Source organism: Melitaea cinxia, chromosome 7, assembly GCF_905220565.1.
Source record: "Melitaea cinxia chromosome 7, ilMelCinx1.1, whole genome shotgun sequence".
Taxonomy (NCBI): Eukaryota; Metazoa; Arthropoda; class Insecta; order Lepidoptera; family Nymphalidae; genus Melitaea; species Melitaea cinxia.
In genome coordinates this window covers 14,294,881-14,320,533 of record NC_059400.1, presented here as the reverse complement: position 1 = coordinate 14,320,533, position 25,653 = coordinate 14,294,881, and the positions used below count along the sequence as shown (strand labels likewise).

General features: G+C 30.9%; 1 protein-coding gene across 1 annotated transcript in view; it reads right to left on the bottom strand.

The window, feature by feature from the left end:
* LOC123655401 (tyrosine kinase receptor Cad96Ca) overlaps positions 1–22,806 on the bottom strand; it is a 28,537-nt gene extending 5,731 nt beyond the window's left edge. The window contains exons 1-7 of the mRNA XM_045591214.1: positions 22,530–22,806; positions 5,664–5,893; positions 5,049–5,534; positions 4,766–4,876; positions 3,215–3,353; positions 2,488–2,639; positions 1,759–1,941 (exon numbers count right to left, since the gene is read on the bottom strand). Of these exons, the coding sequence (XP_045447170.1) occupies positions 1,759–1,941; positions 2,488–2,639; positions 3,215–3,353; positions 4,766–4,876; positions 5,049–5,534; positions 5,664–5,893; positions 22,530–22,587 (1,359 nt within the window). The 5' untranslated portion in view covers positions 22,588–22,806. The remainder of the gene's footprint in view (positions 1–1,758; positions 1,942–2,487; positions 2,640–3,214; positions 3,354–4,765; positions 4,877–5,048; positions 5,535–5,663; positions 5,894–22,529) is intronic.
* Positions 22,807–25,653: the final 2,847 nt, after the last annotated feature.

Here is a 25,653-nt window from a genome sequence, read left to right as displayed (position 1 = left end):
AGCGAAAGGGACTTGACGAGGATTTGATTTTGACTTTGTATTGTCGACGCTAACGCGATACAAAATATTCATTGAATTCGTATCCATAACATAATCATATTTCGAAATAATGCTCAGCATTTACCATACCATATCATTTAGTATATTATTATCTCTATATCTATTGTCTGTATGTATATATTAGTCGATCTGTCATGGATGAAAGCACAGTTATTGGTTGAATATCTTACAACAAATTTCAAAGCGAAATTAGTCAAATTTCACAAAACCGTTACACCAAAATGACTTATTTTGAAATCTATATTATAATCGTACATGATTCAATGTATCTCTTAATTAAATATCTATTGACACGTTAGTACGTGAATCCGATTTATCGTAAAGATTGTATACAGAAAAAGTTTGTAAAAAAAAATTGGTTTTCTGTAAAGTTAGTTTACGGACGATAGTTTAACGTGACAGTCATGTCAAAACGAAATAATTCACTCACTCTCACTCACTACAGCCTATTGCAGTCCACTGCTGGACATAGGCCTCAAAAAGTTCGCGCCAAAAATGGCGTGAACCCATGTGTGTTGCCCATAGTCACCATGCTGGGTTCAAGTTCCAAGGTGGTAGTGAAACTGTGTTATCCCTTAGTTGCCTCTTACGATACACACGGGAAGAGAGTGGATGACTATATTCTTTAATACCAAAGACACAGAGAATAATGGCTACACTACAAAAATAATTTAATAAAAATTTACCGGTTTATTAAGCTCATAGCAGTAGAAACAATAACACATTAAGATATTTAAATATTTTTTTCCATTAAAAATAGCCAATACATAAAAATGAGACTGCATAGTATTTTTTGGATGTGTCAATAAAAGTTTTATTTTAAAAGCAACGTGCTCTTCAAGTTGCTATTAATTCGTTTGTTTGGCATTAAAATTAAAATTAAGGAAATGGACACTATCTTCGTATCCAGAACCGAAAATTTGTTATTTAACGACATAATTTCAAAGTTTGTATAACTAACAAATAACAAACTGATTGCAAAGTTCAACAATCTAATTTGTATGCGCTGTGTGGGCGTTCGCTACAATACGATAAACGCTACGTAATAACATTTTTGATATTAAGTCCTTAGGAGTTAGAGAGTGCGGAGTAGCGTTTTTAGATTTACTGAAGCGACTTACTCTTTTTTTCTTTTCATTTCTTTTCATTTTGAGATTAAGTTTAGTCTTATCTTGATTGAGTTCATGTCATGAAATGTGTATATTGTTGATTCTTGTTCTTTTTTTATATATGTATAAGTATATACATATGTATGTCTATTTCTTCGTAGAACTATGTTTTAAACCTCTCTTTTTTATTTTATTTCTTATTTTTTTTTAATGTTTTTCGTGATTATTACTGTTAGTTTTTTTTTACAATTGTATAAACCTACATCAACACTGTTTTTTCAGTTTTTGTACGTCTTAATGTTGACTGGTAATGTATGGCTGGCTTTAAGTCCGTCTCTTACGCAACATCTTATTTTAAGTTGTGTAGTAAAATTTTAAAATAAAATCATTTTGCCATCACGAGTAACAGTTGTTATTTGATGTTTTAAATTACAATAAGGGCCTTTGGCTTTACATGCTTTCCTTAACACAGTGGTAGGACGTTAAGTTTAACAGTATAGGCAGAATGCTTTTTTTTTCAAATAAACGTTGTTGCTTGTTCAATGTGATATTTTTCGGATTACCTGACTTAGAATAGTATAAAACTTACCCCTTTAGAACTTAAAAAGTCCATACCCCTCGCAACTTGAAAGGCGAAATGCGTCAAATCCCTCGAAGTGAGGAATTGGCTTCCTCCATGGGTATTCCCATAATGACGTTCAGCTCTTGAATCGCGTAGAAACTGTTGCAGCTTCCCAAGACTCACAAACTCCATTATCACGAACGTTGGTTCCTGTGTGAAAATTAAGAAGTACGATAATAGTAAAAGTACATACGTATGCAATTTGAAATCCATAGTCTGAAACTACTAGAGCAATTTTATTTGTTCCAACGAATTTAAAGTTACATTATTGTCTGTACTATGGACAGTACATACGTATATATATAAAAAAAAAACATTAACGTATAGTTTGATAAGCTCGTCCTATTTAAATATTATCGTGTGGAATCTTGAGGGCATTGACAATTTTTTTTTTCGCACATACAAATTTCTGTAGCTACTATATTAACTGTTAATTGAGATCATAAAGTTTTGTTTCTAATTGGTTTTGTCAATTTTTAAAGTAAAATTTCTTTACGCTTGACTTGGGGAGTTAAGCTGGTGACCAGAACTAGACGGAGCAAGAGAGAGAGGTTCGAGCACATATTTATTTTTCACTCTTTCTCTCATAGCTAGTTACGTTTCGTATATCTTAAACACAGTGCAGGCCTATTGTGCTGAAGTTTTACTTAACTCGTTTTTTTTATTTTTATATATTTGATATTTAAAAAAAATTACCTTTTCCGTACAACATCCTATAAGTCTTACAACATTAGGGTGGGGTCCTAAATTCTTCATTACAGTTAATTCTTGCAATAAATCTGCTTTTTCCTTTTCCGAAGCGTTCTCTTTCAGTGTTTTTACGGCTACGGTCTGTTCGCCTTTTTTACCTGAATATGGACAGAAAATAAATTACTCGACATTTGTTTGTACAATGAATTATTTATCGCAAGTTTTCAATCATTTGTTTTTGTATTTTTAATAACAATATTTCATAAAATATAATGAAGTTTTAAGAAAGGTTACTTATGTATTGAATAAATATTTTTATAAATTAATTATTGTTATATGTTGCGATAAGCGCAACTGCTGCCGAAATAAAATATTAAGAAATTTAAAAGAAAAAGAAGAAGAAGAACGGAGAAGAGGAACGGAGAAGGGGAATGGAGAAGAGGAACGAAGAAGAGGAACGGAGAAGAGGAACGGACAAAAGGAACGGACAAGAGGAACGGACAAGAGGAACGGACAAGAAGAACGGAGAAGACGAACGGAGAAGAGGAGGGAGGAGAAGAGGGAGAAAGGGGAGAAGGAGAAGAACGGAGAAGAGGAGGGAGAAGAGGAGGGAGGAGAAGAGGGAGAAGAGGGAGAGGAGAAGAAATATTTTACAATTCTTGTCAAGTGCCCGTGCGAAACCGGGACGGAATGGATTTTAAATATAAATAAAGTTAAATACAATTTCTCCTACCATCAATATCGATAGCTTGTGCGAGCCAAACTTGTCCAAAGGCACCTTCACCGACAATATTGAATATCCTGATTCGATGTCTTGGAAATTCCCATTCATCTCTAGGCTCTTCTTTACTTATCGTTGTCTCTTCCGAATTCTGAAAATGTTCTCTAAGTTAATTTATTATGATTACTTTTTATTCATATAGAACGTAGCAGGAATTAGCTTGCTCGGTATTTGGAGCAGACTGACTGCTGAAGTATCTCAACCTTACAATTGGGCCAAGTAATATTGCACTCGCTTGAGTGTTGTGTTTCAATGGTGAGTAAGATAGCCAGAGCTTCTGGGGACCGTTGTGTAGTCAGCGAGAGTAGGGTGGGCAAAGTGAGTTTTGTGCTTCTGGTGTTGTAGGGGTCTTTCGATTACGATAACCACTTATTTGGTGAACTTTATTTGCCAACTTATAATAATACGTCATAAATATAAATTAGATAAAAATAATATTTAGGATTATTTGTCTAAACACGTTAGGCTCGATAAATACCAGTATGATAAATAAAATATTGTAGCGTTATATTTATTGAAGGAAGGATGGAAAATCATAAGAGTAATATAACTACCATAAAAGACAATCCATATTAAAAACTTGTGACGATAATTATAACTGACAGTATTGAAATTTAATATGGGTAAAATGACAAGAGATATTTTTGATATCATATCAAAAATAATAAAAATGACAGGGACAAGAATCAATTAAGAAGAGAGAATTAGAATTAAGTAAACACGTAATATTTTTCTTAAGTGTTGTTTACTATATGCAAAGTTTATTGAATTCGAAAGTTAGACGCATGTACAGTTAGTTCATCAATACTATTTTAGAACAAATGTATGTCTAATTAAATTATATTACCCGTAAGAACACACACCCATTACACATTACAGCCATTTTGAGGGTATTTACCCAAGCGAGAATATACTATATATATATATATATATATATATATATATATATATATATATATTATGTAAAATTTCACGAAAATTGTTGCGTGGTATAAATTTAACGTAACTGTGTATTTATGATTCTTTTTTTTTTCTTTGAAAACTTATTTCAAGCTACCATAGATTTATATAAAAATAAGAACAAGCAAATATGTAAAAATATTTGTCGAACGCAAAACCTTTTTGATTGGAAAAGTGTTACAAGCGTTAATACAATGATTAAATACCTATCGTTACACAAACAACATCACAAAACAGAGTTTATTTTGCTATTTTTTTTTTGGGTCTCGATCGTGTAATTTTAATAACACATTACATTTTATCACACATTTTCGAAAGATTTTTTAAATGACAATGATGTTCTTTTTTGTATTTTGTAACATGAAACTTTCTGACTTGTTACAAACTGTTGCGTAACTATTGGAAAATAAATAAATTATTCGTACATTCAAACAGTCCTAAAATTTAAGTCCAGGATATTGGGTTAGTTTAGTAAAAATAAAAGATCAAAAGAGGATGTGGAATAGACAGATGAAAAACTAAATGGAAAAGGTCAAAACTGACCTGTAAATGGTTACTATCCCATGACTCATAACGATTTGAATACGCGCGAGGGCGGTCCCACATGTTGAGTGCATGAGAATCTTGGAGCACGATACCACTTGAGTCTTTGCTCTGTGGACAATCGGAATGATGAAATTATATGGATAAGCAAAAATGTAAGGCAAGGTTATTTTGCCTTTAATGCGATTCCCATTCGGTCTAAAAATGAGGATAAAATAGCAACGCGGTGATTTAGACGTTATTTGTTATACATTTTAGAATCTAGTGATATTTTAAAACTTACCATATCGTCTTTTTCAATTTTCGATTTTTTCACACCGTTTTTCCGCCAAACAAAAATAATAACACCAGCCACGATTATCACCAATCCACTTATAGCTACAAGAGGTATCACAGTTATTGAAACATCATGTCCCATCTGTGTTTCGTTAACTGTAGTATTACTTTTCATTTCAACCTGTTCAACCGGCTTAATTTTATTTGGTACACTTTCAGCTTTTTCAGTCGGACTTAATGTTGTAGTTGTTGTTGTATCAGGTACTGTTACTTCTGTAATAATTGATTCTGTAGCTTTGGTAGTGCTGTATGTAGTTCTAGTAAACTTTGGTGGTACCGGTACACTTGGGTAGCTTGGTAGAGTGAATGGCGGAGGAAGAGGTACATTTGGCCTTGAGCCATTACTGTCTGTTATAGTAGCTATAACTTCTGTGCGCTGTGGAATCGATGAACCATCGAAAGCGGTCACCCATAGAGAATATGATCGATTTTCCTGAAAACATAAAAAATATTTATATTCAAGTATAACCAAAAATTTCTTTAAAGGAATCGATAGATTACAAAATATCATTTTTTTACTCATAAATCAATAATTAATTGAATATTTTTTACTATACTTTACCTTATCTTTTAAAGTATCATTGACTGTAACTACACCAGTATGGGAATCAATTTTGAAAGGTGCTGGTGGTCCACTGGTTTCTAGCCCATAAGTGACAACCCGTGAATTAGTTCGTTCTCTATGAACTTTCGTAACCACGGTACCGATGGGATCGGTGGACATTGCGAACCAGTTGCGGTCCACATGAGTTATGGCGGGCAAGCTGAAGCCAGGTGGCATTTGTGGCGTCACTGAAAAAATAAATAAATATAATAATTGAAAAATTAATTATTTTCATTATTAACAATTATTATTTATTTATTGATAAATTTATTCTACAATGTTGGTACATATATAATTTTTAGGTACGCTTCAGCCTGTAATATCCCACTACTGGGCATAAGCCTCTTTCCCCATGTAGGAGAAGGATCAGAGCTTAATCCACCACGCTGCTCCAATGCGGGTTGGCGGATATATGTAACTATGAGTAACGATTGCTATCTGGTGTATATGATAACAACTGGGACCGACGGCTTAACGTGCTCTCCGAGGCACTCCGAGGCACAGGCTTTTTTAGGTACAACACAATATAATTTATAAAAACCCAATGTACCATGATATGATTAAGTTATACAATTATTTAAACAAAACCTGTTTTAGATATTTATTTATATAAGCTATATTTCTCATTATGTGCGAAAAAATAAGAAAATAATAAATAAATAGGATAGTTCATGCTACATACACAAAGTATTTAATATGAAAATATTCGAACGTAACTAAAACCGATAGCTTACGTCTATTGCATAGTTTCCTCGTTCTTTCGAGTTGTTGAAGATTTAATATTAATTTTCTTTTAGTTTTCAGTTTTAAAATATATTAAAACTTACGAAGAGCTATAACATTAAATTAAAAAGTAAATTAAAGAGTAAATTTTGTAAAATAGCAAACAAAAACAAAATAATAAACAATCTTCTCTATTATAAATATTAATAAAATGAACTACAGTATAAAGTGCATATTGATAAAAATTCTAATGAAAGATTCGAAAAAAAAAAGTGACGGAACAAAATACTAAGAAATAAAAATCTAAGTCTGGTAGCCTTAAAACTACCTACAACTAATTATATTTCATTTTGATACTTCACACAATATATGTTACAAATCTCATTGTTTTGTCGTCCCATTGTATTTTTTTTTTTTTTTTTTTTTAGTAACAGCTGACAAAAGTATCTACGCAAATATGATAATTATTTAATTTCTCGTATTTTTTTTCTCAGTAGTGTCGTTTGTGACAACGAAAATTTCGCTTGAAGTAAACTTCATTTTTAGTAGCGTTAATTCTGTTTATAGTAATTTTCCACGATTTGTATTCGCGTTAATTTTGCTTCTATTCGTTTTCAACAGACTTAATAACGACTGAGCGATCTTGATACATTGACTGAGAAACGAACAGAGATATCAACATAGACATAATTATTATCTACCAATGCACAAAATTGTCTTTTTTGGTTGAACGTATGTTATATTTACTAAATGTACAAATACCTTTAGGGAGTAATTCTCGACCAACTTTAAACCTAACGTCGTTACAAATAAAATTACCTAACGGTATAAAATTGCGAAAGGACAATTCTGTAATTTACTCCATGACCAGCAAGCCCTTGGAGACGTAGCGTGACTAAATTTAATACTACAATCATGTGTCACCACACTACTTTATATGCTATCAATCAGTCTTGAGCTTGTATGATTTGATCATAACTCTGTGTGCGATCTCGTCAGCTGTTACTAGTATTCCTACCATGTAGCAATATACCGTAAGACCTTTAGTAGTTGAAAAACATTGAAGACTTAGTACTCAAAAAACGAAACACGTATATCACTTTGCTATTGGATGCCGTCGATTTTGTCTTAAATTTTTTTGTATAGGAGTGTGTAATTCAAAAATTCTTTTGTAATGAATTTTAATTAAGTTACTATTTCGATGTTTAATTTAAACGTATAATTTTGAAATCATTGACGGTGTTTAGTCACTAGTGTAAAATGCTCGTATATCAAAACTTTGTATTAGCAATTAACTTCAGCCTAATGCAGTCCATAGGCCTCCACAAGTTCGCACCAAAATGATGTGAACTAATATGTTTTGCCCATAGGGAGTGGCTATATTCTTTACTGTTATAACCACCCAGCAGGTATTAGTCATATTAAGTCAAAAATTAGAAGTCTTTAACTATAAGTAACATGTAAAATAGTAATTTGGACTAACTGTTATTGAACTCTGGCTATGCATTCATTACAGAGCCATTAATAAGTCAATGCACTTAACATATTCTCGTTGAAACTGCTGAGTTTGCTATTAATACACCAGGGAAAAAATCACAAACCTGAATCTTTTGGATAAAATTTCAAAAATTTAAATGCGCCAATCTGCAGTAGAGTATAGTAGAGTATATAGTATAGTATAGTAGAGTAGGAAATTAAGTCTCTTTTTGAGATAGGCTAATATCGAGCCGAGGAATGTTTATTAACAGTTACACTGTTACAGTACAATATTTGTTTGAACTCGAAAAAACTTCACACTAAAGCCTTATGTTTAAACGAGTTGATATCAAAATTTTATTGTCACTTAACTACCTATCATAAATGTTAATTTATTAAGGCCCTATCTAAAGTAGTAAACTGAGGTATGCATATTATATGGATAAAATAAAAACATTTACTTTCACAAACATTGGCAATTTATCAAAAAGATTGTTTGATAATATTTTTTATGAAAACGGATTGAAGTCTATTGTCTTATGTCTAGAAATAATGAATCGTATCATTCTTTCCATTCATATAAGAGGTGCATTGAACTCTGTGTTACGCAGTTAAGGCATGCATAGTCAATTTGTTTATTTATGGCAAGTCGTTCAAATGAAAATAAAATATTTCTTTATTATATAAAACATATCCAATTGGCAAAACTGTTTTTTAAACCTATACATAGCAAAACTTAATACTTTGCACGTTCGATTGTTTAAAACTTTTGTTGTTGTGTATAAAAGGCAGATTTTAATTTAGGCAACGTTACAAATCTTTATTTATCTATTATATAATTAAATACTAAAGTCTGTTTAAACCCATAATGTTCCTAAACAAGAAAATACAAATGAGCAAAACCGCACGCATTAATTAAATTCTAATAATTTATTTAGATATTTAACGTAGCACATTAAAATTGCCTGATATATTTTTAGTAGATGCATAAACACGAGGATAAGCAACTGGTTTAATAAATGTTTCGAGTGAAAGTGACTTTCGCCAAGCCTTGGATTACGGGGGACACGTAACATCTTATCACTTATGTATTCATCGCGTGTTTTGTTACTAATTTTGACACTCTCACGAAAGTGATGGAGATCGTTCGTGGAGCTCGAACATAATAATAATAAAAAATAAGTTTCGACTTGATGTCGTATGAAATTATGTATGTGGTAATATGTTGTATTTATATTTATTTGTATTTTTTTATTATTATATTTTATGTGGTTTCTACCTTGTTCTTCTCTATTTTTGTTTTTCGTTATATTTATATATCGTAAGGTAATGTAGATAATAACTTTCTACATTAAAAAAGTTTTCAATGCGTGTTAGAATAATAAAAAAAAAATTGTTTAGTTTCGTAACAGTTACTGTTGCTTTTTTAACTAAAATAAATATACAAGATGAGTAACGCGCTGTTATTTTGTGATATCATCAAATATGACGGTTATTACCATAAATACCATTCTAAAATGACTATAAAATATTAAAAAAATCCTGCGCAATTTAGAAAACGTACAAAATCTGTAATATCTGTATCATCATCAGGTAAGTTCTTTACATTTTATGTGATAGTATTTATGTATATATTATATATTTTTATCGTTTTTACCGTTTGCTTACGTAATGTGCTATTAACAAAATTAACCATTGTGCACACTACACGTGATAACTTAAAATTATTACTCAAAGATTCAATAGGCTATGATAAATGTGAGTAATGTTTAGCAAACACTGCTGTTAGTTCTTTTTCATTTACAAATCTAAATTACTGTTAGAAGAGACAAGAGATAGATAGATAGAGGGTCAGAGAGAAAGAGTATACACTTTATTGTAACACCATTGAAAAGGGAATTAACAGAAATTTCTTAAATATACAAAAGAATACAATTTACAACAGCCTTGTATTATCGCTAAATAGCAATTTCTTCCAGACAATCTCAATCTCCATATTAAATGAAATACTTGCATTACATCTTGAGACATAACAATTAATAACAAATTTGGTTACATAATGCAATAATACACAACACAAAAACAGTGTCGAAAAACATAAAATCACCTAAAAATGTAATTTTACACACGTTTAATAAGAAAGCTGTGATTTCATTTTAATTTAACGAATCCAGCCGCTTTATATGTGAGAAAAATATTTCCTTTTTTGATCTTTTCTCTTCTCTTTGACTGTAAATATCTGCTTATTTTCCAAAATAAACTCGATAGATACATTATGCACAAAAAGACTGGATTCATGTTGGCCTTTTCTGTTGAATTTTACCGAATCTCATAAGAGCCGGCGGCTTCAGTATATCTCACAGTAAGCCCTTTGAAAAGTTGCGTGTCAAGTTATTTCAAAAGTTAGAAGCAAAAATATTTACCCTCATCTAATAAATAACAAATTGAATGAATTGTTGAATTTCCAGAAATAGAAATTATTGTTTGAAGCTTTGTGATTTACGACAAAATCAAAAGAAGATGACTTCGAAATAAACCGACTATTAAAAGACAATTTCATAAACGTATAGTAAGCAATTTTAGTATAATTTAAGTTACGGACGAATGTAATAGTATTGAGTGGTCACAAAATACTCAAAATATATTTTAATTTTTTGAAAATAAGTTGTTAAAAATTTTAAAATACAGTCACAGAAAAAAGATTGTAACCACTAGTAATTGTATTTGCTGGCAAACGAAAAAAAAAAACAACTTTAATTACATCGACAAGTACGGTAATTTAAAAGGACTTAGGTAGACAAAAGAATAGTAAAGTAAATGCGCGTTATCAAAGATTACCCTAAAAGTAGTTATCAAATCTCATTTAAAAAATTTCAATCAAGCTTTCAATTAACATAAGAATTATCATAATCGGTCCAGCTAGTCAAAAGTTCTAAGGTTTTATGTGTGTTACACAAAAAAAGAAATAACTACAGTTTAATAGAGAACCTTCTCCTTTTCTTAAAGTCGGTTCAAACAAAAGGAAACAGACAAAATATATTTTATATTACATTTCCTCTGAATATTCATTTAATACTTACAATTAGGCAAAGTAAAAGGCTATATTTAAACCATACTTTTCTGAAAACCAAGCTAAAATCATCAGTCTATGCACAATATTGTTATATATAATATACAGACATATACAAACCACCAATTGACTGTTTCAGGTTGACTGGTTGGCTTCATTAAATTAATATTCGCGCCCAAACGAGAACTGTAAGACCGTCAACTTTTATAACTTTCGTTGGCTAAAAAACTGACATCGATATTTTATTCAGAGAATGACATTATCATGTCCTTATAATTATTTATTAATGTTTTAATATTTGTTATGTTTTAAATAATAATTTAACAGGAATATTGCATTTTTTTATTTGTTGATTTAAATTTATTTTAATTTGTTACATATAACTTTATGTGTATGTTGTGCCTCTATTTTTTTTTTACCGAAATATGCGTAACACCTATAATTATAGGTACACTTATGCTTAATATTTATCGTAACAATACGTACTTGTTCCGATTTTGTTAGTGTATGTATTGTTGGTCTTAATATTAAATAAAATAATTTATGTACGCATTTTATGTACACAGATCGTTTTGATTAGTTATGATTGTGTTATAATTGGCAGAATTATACTAATACTAGTTGACCCCGCAAACGTTGTTTTGACACATATGTTATTAACCCCTTAATCCCCCTTCCCTTTAACGCAAGGGTATGAAAAACAGATGTTGGCCGATTCTCAGACGTACCCGATATTTATTTATTTATTTAATATTTGGGAAACAAACAGATATACACAATAAAAAATATTAACACAAATTAATTTTACAAAATCCAGCAAAGTTTCCACCAATTATTATTTCATAAAAGCACTCCAAAGTAATGATAAGCTATAATAAATTAATCAACATCAAAAACTCAAAAAAAGCACAAATCATCGATATAAAATATATGGCAACAAAATTTCATAAAAATCGATCCAGGCGTTTCGGATGAGTATGGTAGCTAACACTGTGACATCTTTATATATATGTATATGATATTTTTAAATAGAAAGACTGAAGTCTAGTTATGACTTCAATTAACTATTAAAATTACTTATATGTAGTATGTTATCAATTGTTGTATAACGTAGGAATGAGGTGGCCAGGCTGATTAATTACGACGTAAGGTAACACAAGATAGTTATTAGTTAACGGGGGGAGACTAACTACTTAGCATTCGATGGATTCACCGTGTGGGTGCCGAGACCATCGTGTAGCAGAAGGAGAAACTCAGAGCAGTTCCTAGGAATTGCGACCGAGGTGTAGGTTTAAGGAGGCCCCCTTTGAAATGTACATCAACGCTCACCTACACTGCTCGAGTTGCCCGCCCAGCCTAGCCAAATTACAGATCGTAATATAATATATAACAATTAGTTCGTTTGCGCAAATTGATTATTGAAAGAGTCTAAGTTGAGCTACTAGCAGGATACAACAAATGCTTCGTGCCAAGCCAGAGCCAAGACTGCCTTAGAGCCGCGGTTGCACCGATCGTTTTATACACGTCAGAATGATTCGAGTAATTTAATGAGGGTAAGTGACAATCGAACGATGTGCTAAGTGGCGTGATCGGTGCATCTGTTGTTTATATATTCCTTGCTAATGGCCTACGACAGCGCAAGTGTCGAAATATACATTAAAGATAATAAATTTCAAATAAATAATAACAATTCGTTATTATGCTATTTGTTTGTAATTGAATAGTTTGAAGTTTTTTTTTAATTAGTTTTTTTAAACTATCCCACTTAATCTGATGTACGAATACATATGTAATTTATATATCTTGTATTAAAATTGGTTAAAATTAGCAAAAACAAGTCTTCATTGAGCCAGGGGCGTTAATAGTTAATTAATTAGTTAATACATATACGTAAATGTACACCCAGTAAAATATTGTTTTATACAATCAGAGAAAATTTACATGAATTATGACTGAATTAGAAGTTTGCGTGTTAACAAGTATTTCAGTAACCTGTGTGACATCGTTCGGATGTTGCTGTCATATGTCAGACAATATTTAAATAAATACATTTTGCCTGTTTCCAAAAATAAAATGGGAATGTTATCTCAACTGCACCGATCAATCAATCTGCTACGTGTGTTATCCACTCTACGTGACATTGGCGGAATCAACCGTGCTTCTCTGGCACAACTGAAAGCCATTAAATCAATCAATCAATTAAATGAAAAGTTTATAAAAATTGTAATTTCACGATTATTATTATTATTTTTTTAAATTAAGAAATAGATGAACTGTGTCTACTTTAGTCCTCGTGATGATTACTAAATAAGTTTCTTCTACTTCTAAGAGTTGTCAATTTAATTACACTTAAATAATACTTATTAAATATACAAGTTGAATATTTCAGTTCGTTTCAGTTATTGACTATTTTTGTTTTATATTATTTCTTTAAGGTACATTAAAATCAATCGTTAATATTTTAAATTTTACTGTTACCATTTGACGTATTTTAGAATGAAAACATGTAGATTAAACGGCCTTTAAGGTGTTTTACAACGATCGTTTTACAACTGAATCTAATATTTGTTTTACGAGGGCCGTATCATTTAATGCTTTGTAAAGCTATCTTATTTAATAACGGTGCGATGGACCAGATTTATTACGTTGTGCGATTTTTCGTGTCATAAATTTGAAAGAAAAAAAATTTCGAACGTACTACACGTGACATCAGATTTGTGTAGATTCAGAATAGAAGCTTTTTACTTGTTAGCAATAATTCGAAGTTCTAGCATACTCGGTTTCTCATTTGTTCCCTTATGAAATTTTCGTAAAAATGTGGGTCACTACATACATTACGTAATTTAGTATAGTAGTATAAGGTTTTTGTTCATATGCTGTAATAAGAATATTGAAAAACTAAAAATACTAGATGTAATAGAATTTCTTCTTGTTATAAATCGAGATACATTAACTTCTTTTTATTAGGGTTAATTAATTGTTGGTCAAATAATTTTACCCCTAGAAAGTTTATTAAAATGCGAATATTTTAAATGAAAATTAAATTGTTTTGTGGGAATAGTTCATTTCAATTTCAGTCATACTCGTTTATTTGTTTTATCTTATTTTTATCGACTAATGACATGATTCATTAGTTTACTAAAAATAAACTAGGCAAAGACTACTAGGTAGTTTTTGTTATTACTTTATTTACTAGCAGCTATGTATTTAAAAAAGCAGAGGGCGTTTGAGCTAACATTCAAAGTTGCAAATACAAATTTTATGTTTCCCTTCAGTAAACATTACTTACGAGTATGGTGCGATCTACGAGAAAGTTGCTTGTAGTGCCTACTTTTGTCATATTAACATATGTTGTTAATGTATACGCAACCTTGTTATCCATATAATTTGATGTGACGTGCGAATGAGACAAACGATAGCAACATGTGACCTTGATATATGGTAGGAACCGGGCCACCGTGACATGTGTGAGTCGGATTGTACCAGGACTGCAGAAACGAGTGGAGCTCAGCTGAACTTACAAATAAATGACGAAACTATTTTATCACATAGCATTACGGTTGAAAATCACTTGCGTTATTAGAATAAAAATGTAGTTTGCTGTAGAGATAACGATGCATTCGATTTCAGATCTTATTTTGTACGTTTTACGGGTGATATTATCTTGAAAATAAATGTAATGAATGTGGATTGAATTTTCACCTGTAGCTTGTATGAGATACGTAAACATATTTCCCACTTCACTAGTTGTAAGAAGTCATAAAAATTGTTGGAGTGTAAGTCGGTCTCCGGACTTGAAATTCCTAGCCATTCCATTAAATATGAAACAATATTATTTACTGTTTCTAAGAAACCTGATATCTATAATACTTAATAATACTTTAGAAAGTTTGCTCATAAGAGTAAATATAATAGAGTTAGATTATTTCAATAAAATATGAATAAAGTTATGAACGCTAATTAAATTTATTAAGAGTTATTAAAAATAAATTATTTTATTAGAGATGATATTACTACGTATATTCCTTGTACGATCTTACTACTTAGGTGAAACTATTTTTTTTCTAATTATTTTAATATGGTCAGTCAAATATCTTCATACAGTCGTTGATTGTAAAGGTTGTGGGTCTCCTCACCGTGCCTCGGATAGCACGTTAAGCTGTCGGTCCCGGTTGTTATCATTACACCTGATAGCGATCAGTACTCATAGTAGCATACTAGTACTCATAGTAGTATATATACGCCAACCCACATTGGAGCAGCGTGGTGGATTAAGCTCTGATCCTTCACCGGGGAATGAGGAATATATGCACCGGAGTGGAGTATTACAGGCTGAAGCGAAAGTGAGCGATTCTAGGGAATTAGGAGTAAATTGATGTTATTTTTGAGACGTTTCTTCTTTAAACTACTAGAATTATTATGTTTAACTTTAATTTTTTCTAGTGCATATAATTTCGTAGTAGATTTTCTCTTAAGCTTGTACTTTCTTTCCTATTATTTTATTTGTTATCTGCTAACCCGACATATGTTGTCTTGTCCTTTGGTGTGTCAAACGCATGCGATTGATAATCGATACCTTTGGGTAGAAAGGTCGTATAAACCATTTTGGCCAAATTGAGTTATATATATCATTTTTTTCAGAATTTTTTTCTCTATCGATCTGTATATACGAAATGCAGAAATTCGCACAAAAATGGTTAATACGACTCAGAAATTTTCGATCATAGTCTCTAAAAAAAGGTAAATTTTCAATGTAAAAGCCGAATGTTTTTTTTTTGTAGTTTTGTTATGATGTAATGACCATAATTTATATTAACTCAGGGCGTAAAAATAGTCGTTAATTGTAAATGGCTTATACGCCCTAACGTAACGTAACCATCATACATTGAGGCTGCAAGAAAAAATCCTAGGCCTTATAATGTTAATGTAATGGAGTATTCTGATTTTCTCAATTGGAATGAGATAACTGCTGCGACATTTACAAATGAAACTTCTAAAACACTGAAAATACGAAACATCCGAATCATTACGTTGAAGAAAAAGAGTCCAAATGAAATGTACGTTAAATATTCAATGAAAGAAGAGACGTAACCTGATAAAGTAATATTATTTAAAAAATCTGGCAATAAAGAAAAATCTAAAGGTAGAGGTAAAGGAAGATCGAAAACCCGTGCGATACTACCCGAACAAGGTGTAAGCAATGATACACATGAAAAGGTAATGACTATGTCCCCAACTGCACTTTACAAAAACAAATTGCAAATATCAGACGTAAAATATAAGGATTTAAAATGTCTATGTGATAATGGAATTATACCAAAAAGGTACCACCATGATTATTTTAACTTACCCCATGGAAATGTGGCTGACTCTCTTACGCTGACCGACGAAGAAGACGAGGAAGAGCTAATTGAATAATACATTTATTATTATAAAAGAATAATAACTTTTCGTATTTACGTAATTTCACATTTCATTCGTTAGCAAAATAATTATTATTTAGTAAAAAAAACAAGACTGTTAAATAATTGTATTCTTTGTCACCTAAATTTATTTTTTGAAAATGTGTTTGTCAATTCATAATTTATTTTAAAATATTTTATAATAATAATTAAAATAATTTATAGTAACAATTCATAAGTTATTTTAAACTAATTATGAATACAAATTTATATAATAAATAAGTTACTTTTTAGTACATAAGTTGGTCACGTTTAGTGCTTGATCGCTTTTTAATTATTTTTATTAATTGTAATTTAATAAATTACTTAGTAAGTAAGCCTTAGAACAAAGGCTTAATACAATAATTTATTGAATTACAGTTAATTATGTACAAAAATTAAAAAAAAAACTATCAAGTCATAATTTTATAAATAATTAAAATGCCTGATTACTTTAATTTAGAAGAAGTTTGAATATTTTTTGTTTTTTTATGGCTAAGTAGATTTTTTTATTTCACTTTTCAGTGTGTTGTTATAATTGTTTTTTTAATTTAAAAATGTTAAACCTGTTAGATATGTTGTACCATTATTGAATTAATAGTAAATGTTGCTTAGAAGGTATTATAATACCTAATAAATGTTGATTTCGTATTTCAGGTAGTTTTATTTTATTTGAATCGACCATTATTGGGTATTAGAATAATAATAATTGAGTTATTACTAATTCTGGGAGTAACATGATTGTTTATTAGTCAGAATTCAATTGATCTATGATTATAAATGGTTTTTAATACAAAAAAAAAACTACATTTATGGGTTTTTACGACAGTAAATGTGACCATAAGCTTAGCAAAAATGGATATACGACCTATATAGTTTTTTTTAAGTACATTTTCATGGGGTGTATTAACCAAGAATTGATTTTTTCTTAGACGTAAATCCAAGCTAACTTTGAAACTATAGAAGATAGATAGGTTTTGATGATTTAACCGTTTTCATTCGAGAATTGTAAGAACCTTTCTCATATATCATTTTTTTATAAGTTCAAAAACAAAAAAACTATGAATTTTTATGTAAAAAAAAAATCGTTTTTCTGCTCTCCTGAAAAGTCGGGTTTTGGTTTATACGACCTTTCTACCCAAAGGTATCGTATAGTTTCATTCTATTGGAAAATTTCTGAAATTTTACGATCTATTGCATAATTTTCTCAATTTTCCATTCCATAAGAACCTACGAAGTATTAGAAAACTGGGCTAAAATCTTCTCGAATATCACTCTTACAAACAATGCATATAGCGATTTATTTTCATTTATATTGGTCCTACAAATTAACTTGGTAAATTTAATGGGTATAAAAAATGTGTTAATTTGAAAACAAAGCGTATACACAGATCATTCAAAGTACTGTCCTGCAAAAGTTACTACTCTTATCTATATCTTAGTAAATTTTCCAATTTCATTTCGAAAAATATTTTATCTTTTAAGGCCATCCAGTTTTTAATATATTTTTTTTTAATTTTTGAGTAAGAAGTGAACTGTTGACAAGCTAAATCATGTTGCATACATTGAAACAACCAACATTCTTAAAGATCTATGTCCGGCAAACAACGGGAGTGATAAAATCTTCCAGATACCCACTATTTTATAATTTTTCACTCTTGTCCTCATATGAGTCCGAACGCTATCACGTAAGAAAATAATTTTGTCTTGCCTTTAGTCAATACATTAATTGCGATTTGTAACAAAATATGTAATGGAAACACTAGGTTTTAGCAGATGAAAACATACAATACTCCTTCGTTCCTACCAGATACACCTTCAAAACGTGGCGTTGATACTGAAGTTGACAACAATGATTGAAGAGCTACGTAACCTTCTCTTTTTATCTACTTTTTATTTTTCTTCACAGACGCAAAAACCATTATTTTTTGCCTTAAAAACTTACAAGTGAGCCTTTAGCCACTCCGCTTCAGTTCATAAGTCACGCAATTACCTTGCTTTTAGATTATTTCCAAGTAATTTAATCATAGCGAAAGTATTATTGTATCACTACTAGTGTTATGTAAGCTTTGATTGTGTTTGAATCTGATTTTCATCAACTATTGTGTAAAAATTTTGGCCTTCGAATTATTTAGAAACGGGCCAGGGTCAGGACTTTTTTTCAGCACTAAAATTCTTGAAACGATCCCTTTCTATGCGTAATTTATCAGTTACAACATTGTAACTATAAGGTTTTGCAAGCATTATATAGGCTTCAGCTGCACTCTTCTAAACTACACAGTGTAATCGAAGCAATCTTCTGCGCACCGAATTAATTTGTAGGCCCACATTTTTATTCTAAATAATTATAATAAAATGCCTCACACTCGGCGGAAGGTCTATCCTATCCAACTATATTTTATTATACACAATTACTACTATACGCTTCAGCCTGTAATATCCCACTATTGGGCCTCTTTCCCCGTGTAGGAGAAGGATCGGAGCTTAATCCACCACGCTGCTCCAATGTGAGTTGGCGAATATATTCCCTACTATGAGTAACGATCGCTATCAGGTGTACATGATAACAACCGGACCGGGGGTGTTGGCGGATACAAATACCTACTAAACTACTAACTAAGAACTAATAAAGATTAACAAGTATGTCATTTTGAAGGGTTAAAATTTTCCAAAAACTATTTTATTGTAACTTATTTTACTATTCGAATAACTAAGTTTGCAGCAATAATCAAAACGAAAGCTACTCCATAGTATGTCTTGCTGCCGTATTCATAATTTTTTTGTTATAACTAGCTTCTGCCATGACTTTGTCCGTGTGGAAATTTTAAAGGGGAACAATTCTGCCATACATGAGTTTTGCGAAACTTTAACAATTTACGCAGCGCACTCAGTTGAAGATTTCAAAAAGACAAACAACCCTCCCTGATTTTGAAACATTCTTCATTGGTGCTCCGCTCCTAGTAGTCTCAATGTAATGATATATAGCCTATAGCCTTCCTCGATGAATAGGCTATCTAATATTGACGGACAGGTAGTCCCTGAGATTAGCGCGTTCAAACAAACAAACCCTTCAGCTTTATAATATTAGTATAGATAACTTGAGATTTATGAGCTTTAGCAACCAATTTCCAATCACAGCTTATATTCATATAAGTATGCCATCATTTCTAATACTTATTCTATATTAATACATGTTAGTAGAATTATTAATTATTAATATTTTAGTTATCTCATTGCTTACTTGAGGCTAACAATTTGACATTAATATCTTTTGGCTATAACTTTAGCGATTGAAACCGTTACGATAATATTCTTTATTTACTAAGATTCTATCTGTGTTAATGATAAAATTTATAATAAATGTAATACCTCAAATGATTTAAATTAAAAAGATTGATAAACCAGTCGTAATAAACAATATTTTTATGATTTCGAAGTGGCTCTATGAGACTTTTTCAGGTTATTGCGCAGCCAATATTGTGGTTTAAGACTTTGCCGTTGCCGCGGTAAACGATTTTATCCATCATTATATACTGGTATGAAATTTATACCGAGGTACTAAACTTGGTGTGTAGCAACATTTTATTTAAGTTAGACTGATATTTATTATTTGCGAAATAAGAGGCTCTCATTTCAATAGACGGTCTTAAAAAGGTTTTAATGTGTTACTTTCTGTATGGTGCACCTAAAACGATACCTAGAGCGACGATCACGGTTTCGATTTCCGCTCAAGATGACTAATTGTATTGATGGCTATTGATCCTAGTCTGGAAATGTGTCATTATGGGTCTCCTGATTCCTCGGAGAGTATGTAAAGCTATCGGTCCCGGTTGTTACCACCTGATAATACTTAGTGAAAAAAATGTGCTCTTAAAAAAAAAAAGAGCGATCTTGTCTTATAGAAATGGTTTTCAAAGAAAGAGAGTTCCAAGATTGTACATCTTTAACGGAAAAGTAATTTGAATAAAAGCAATTAGTATGAAAAAGGGTTTTTTTATATCAGCGTTAAATATAGTGTTAAATATATCTGAGGGAATGCTCATAAGTGACACAGAGAAACTTGAAGTGATTTCGAGTTAAGGAGTTGATTATATCTCTATATATTACTGCGAAAGCGGAAAGGGAGCCTCTTTAGTTGATTAAGAGAATCGATAGCATAGCCTTTTGTCTAAAGGAAGTTACTATTTCAGGTGTTTCCGTTGCAAGCAAAATTTCAAGTAGATATATAAATGCTAATAGTACTAAGTATTTAAATTAGTTTAGCTTCAAATATTGAATATTCACATTTGAATGTGGAGGATGCTAGTTCACTTATTTGCAACATAAACAGAGAGGTGTGCCTTATTGCTCTTTATCGCTCTCCCTCTAACCGACAGCTTGATACATTTTATAATAGCTTGAACTCAACTCTTTCTTCAATCAAACATTATAGAACTATAATTATAATGGGTGACATCAGTATTAACATTTTTCCACCACATAAAGATACTCACGCACAAGATTATCTTAATTTGTTGTTCTCGCATGGGCTGATTTCGTCCCATTACCTTCCTACGCATGGTCAAAGTTGTATTGATCACGTTTTTATAAAGAGCCAATACAAACACATCACCTTAATTTTGAACTCTTCGGTTACAGATCATTCACCGACTGTATTTTGTGTCGATATGAAGATTCAACGTTAATATTCAAAAAGGTTTCGAGCCCGCACTGACTTTAAAAGCATCTGATTCAATTTTTAAAATAATTTCATTATACACATGAGTGACAACAAGCGCCTTCTTGTAACGGTTAAAACGTCTTTAGAGACAAGATAAGTAGTTAAGCATTAGTAGAGATCCCGTTTGTACCTAAAGTCTAGACTAAGTATCAATAGTCTGTGACATTGAGGAATTAAAGATGTTTGAATTCACGCAAGCTATTTATAACTAAATAGCGCTTTATTATTGTATGAGATTAGTTCAAGAAATCGATGACAAAAGCTATTTAATAATGAAGACGAGACAAAACAAATAATTGACAAAATAAACAGTGCACAAACGACATTTGAAATTACAAAATGTTTGATTAAATTTATTTTTTCTCTAGTAGCTTAGAAATGGCAGTTGAATTGTCATTTTAAATTTTAATCAGTAAAAGGTTTTCATTTAAAAGAATTCAGACAACCAAACTAGATATTAGATATATATTTCTAAATCGGTACTATGGTTGAAATGTAATACTTAGATTACATACAACATACTGTACTCTTGTTACTCAATAAAGAATGCTAGCATTCAATCACAAAAACTCTATAGGTACGTATAAATCTGCAATAGTCATTCCGTTATTACTTCCTTTTTTGTACACATAACTTGCGACAGTTTGATACATTAAGGCAGCTTCTATTCAAAACGTGACTTTTCACCTTTTCATATTTATGCCGCCTTAGTACTCCATGAAACTGAATATCGCACGTCAGAAAATTCAACACGTTTCCCTTTTCCAACATGCAATAGATACAGTTCACTGAAAAGAGAGGCAACATAATATGCGGTATTTACATGTGATCGTCCCTAACGTTTCGAACACGTCAATGACTTAGACGCAAACCTGTTTGCTATCTCTTTCCTGTTTTTCATTTAGTTGCAGGTGCGAGAGAAACAGAAACAGGGATCATAGAAAAAGTCTATCGGTGTGAATGTGTGAATGACTGGACTCTGGACGCGTGTGCCACATACGGCTCGCTAGAATACACTTGCTGGTAACTTCTTATTTCCTAGTACTTTCTAAGAACATCTAATGCTTGGCAGAATTCTAATACTTGTTAATTACCGGTTCTAATATAAGTTCTATTGCATAGTTATTACAATTATTATTACTTCACCTAATTTTTATTTTTTATAAATCAAATATGATTATTAAAATTATCTATTACAAATTTTAATAGCTATGTAAAAAAATCAAAATGTTAAACAGTGAAACATTGTTATGGTAATAAAATAATTTATACTTAAACTTTTATTACCAGTTGAATATAATAAATTATTATTAATTATCACTAAAATATGCATTATGTACGAAAAATAAATATCTATAAAAGATTATTAAGTAAAATAAAAACTAATTACTCACCCAGTGCAATGCATCCTGCTATTATTCCAAGAACGAAAATCATTTTATTAACATTCATTGACCAGTCGTATTAAAAATATATCGTTGCCTGCGTCGCTTCATTTGTTCTGCGTCAGTTAAACACATCACAAGCACATCTAACTGTAATCGTTAATCACGTAACCAAAATGTAAGTTACACACAACACTAGACACGCTAGATTATCTAACTGCACTGAAAAACTGCCTAACACTAAAATATCACTGCATACTCCAAAGTTAAATCTGAAACAAAAAAAAGTTACAAATTATTATTTCACTGTGTTATAATAAAATACATTTCTGCATTTATACCAAGACGAGTTAAATTTACCTCTCATTCCAACTCCTAGCTAATCGTATAAGATAGAAAAAGACAAACGATGTAAGCTCTAATTTAATTAGAAATATGTAGAAAAAAGTTTAAATGGTCTAAAAAGGATTGCTTACAAAAGCAACGCCAAATATTGCAATAGAAAAAAAATGTAAAACTTAAAATGTAGAAACTGTACATAAATAGTCGTGTATAGGTAAATATAATTATGTGGAGTTGCGGTAGACCTCAGACTTTCACAAGAGTTCGTTAGAACAGATTTCTATTGAAGCATCTGACACGTTAAAAACTATTACAAATCCTACTGGTTAATAAAAGTATGACATTTAGAAAATGCGTATGATACAAATACGTCGAAAATTCTACAAGAGTACAAAAAAAGAACAGAATATAAAAATGAAAATAGTGTATTTTCTTAGTAAATGTTTGTAAAAAAACAAAAAAAAAATTAAAACTTTATTACTAATAAATATTATATAAAATAGTAATAATATCATCAGTATTGATCTTAAAAAAAATTAATATTTTAGAAACAAAGAGTTATACCTTTTTGGCATATGGTGCCTATCATTAGATTAATTCTTATATGGATACAATTGATGTATGGATAATAATAATAAAGAATTAAGACGAGAAAGTTCAAAAATAAGAAATAGGTATTTTGTTATTTTTATGTATATTATAAATGTATCTAGTATACTTCTAAAATAGACTAAATTATAAAGTAATTTTGTTATACGCAGAACATAAACATTTTTATTACTAAATTACGTTCTTCTCTTCTCAAAACTTTGCTACAATATGTAGGAGTATGTGTGTGTACTCGTAAGTTAGCAGTGATTTATATTATAAAAAAAATACAATTTAGTATTCTGATGCTTATTACTAATTAAAATAACATCTACGCTAAAATATCAAATAAATTGGCAACCCACGTCACACAATGACAACTACTCCTACTACTTAGTAAATAGCACTTCATTTTAATATTTCTTTTCATAAAACAATTGTATAGAATTTTATTATTGATTTACTATCCAATTATCGACACGAAAATGCCACGATCCATCACTTTCCTACGCGGGTTATAATCCCACACAAGCGCCTAATTGGCCGTCTTAGAAATTAAATAAAATATGCTACATATTTTATTTGTATTTATTCTATCATATTACAAAAAAAAATGACCTACATAAGTAACTGGTAACATTGCGGGGATGAGGTCGCGTGGACGAATTAGAAGATGTCGGACTAACCGGATGAGGAAGGCTATAGACACATCCGCACGTGGAAACATATGTAGCTGTAACTATAGTATAAAATGAAATCAAGATAGATCTGTAGAAATAGTTTGTCGCAAATGTTTAACGGTTTTAATGTTTGAGAATACGAAATAGAGATATTTACTACGTTTTGACAAATTTCTTGTTGCTAGCTTATTTTGAAATACATATTATATTTTTTCTTTCATATGCTATATAGTCCACCAATTAGAATAATATTTATAACGATTAAAGCAACTATTAATTTTATACACCTATTTCATGGCAACTAATTGAAGAACCTGTAATAAATTTTCGTACAAAGATAGGCTGAAGGTTAATGTCACAGGTTTAGTATTTGTAAAAAAAAAATAATCTTTAAGAGAGTGTAATATTTAATCATGTAAGAGAAATCTTTTTCGTAGAGTGTGAAATAAAAAGCGTTAATTGAAATTTGTGAGATTAAATGTTTTTGAACACTCATAGTTTTTTTTGGTTTCGCAGGGGAACCCGTTTACGGGTGATATCCAGAACGCCCGGGTTGCCTACCCGGGCGTCCTAGACAGTATGTCGGCTTCAGCACTTGGGGGTGCAATACCGACCAAAATTCGGCGGGAGCCTTCAGCCGCTTTAATTGGAGGGTCCCGGATCTGATTCGAATAAAAAAAGAATCATCAAAATCGGTAAACCCAGTAAAAATTTAAGAGAATAACGTGGGTGGCTGATAAAATAGTCAAGTACATATATACTATTAGAAGTAGCTCAAAAAGTACTTGTTAGATCTGATTAAATTTGAAAGATGGACCTTGTTAGATGGGACCACATGACACGCACCACGTAAGCAGTAGTATTTAGCTGTGATATTCTGTAAGGTCGGATTATTTCCACAGTCGGGCTGCTCCAGATTATGAGCTTATATGGAGGATATTTCCTGCTGTGCCCTACCACAGTTAAACCCTTGTATACAAACATTGTAATGCTAATGTAGTGATTTTATGTAATACTAGCTGACTCGGCAAACGTTGTCTTGCCGCTAAGCGTTATTTAAAAATAGGAGTCGGTGGTAGAAGGATGAAAATTTAGGGTTATATGTATTTTTCAACGCCAAATCATAATAAAATAAAAAATAAATAATTTATCTAAAAAAAATTAGGGATGGACTACGCTTAACATTTAGGGGGATGAAAAATAGATGTTGTTCGATTCTCAGACCTACCCAATATGCACACAAAATTTCATCATGAGAATCAGTCAAGCCGTCTCGAAGGAGTTTAACTACAAACACCGCGACACGAGAATTTTATATATTAGATTGTGTTATGTCAAATAAGTGTGATGAAAGTGTACGAGCGGAGTCTCCTGGCACAGGCATTAAAAGGAGGCTCCAATCATTGGTGCTGTTGTAGAAACTTGTTTGATAAATAAAATATTATTATCACACCTATACAGTAATTTTATAGAAATAAATAATAAGCAAACTGATACATAGATAATATTACGCCCATTTTTTT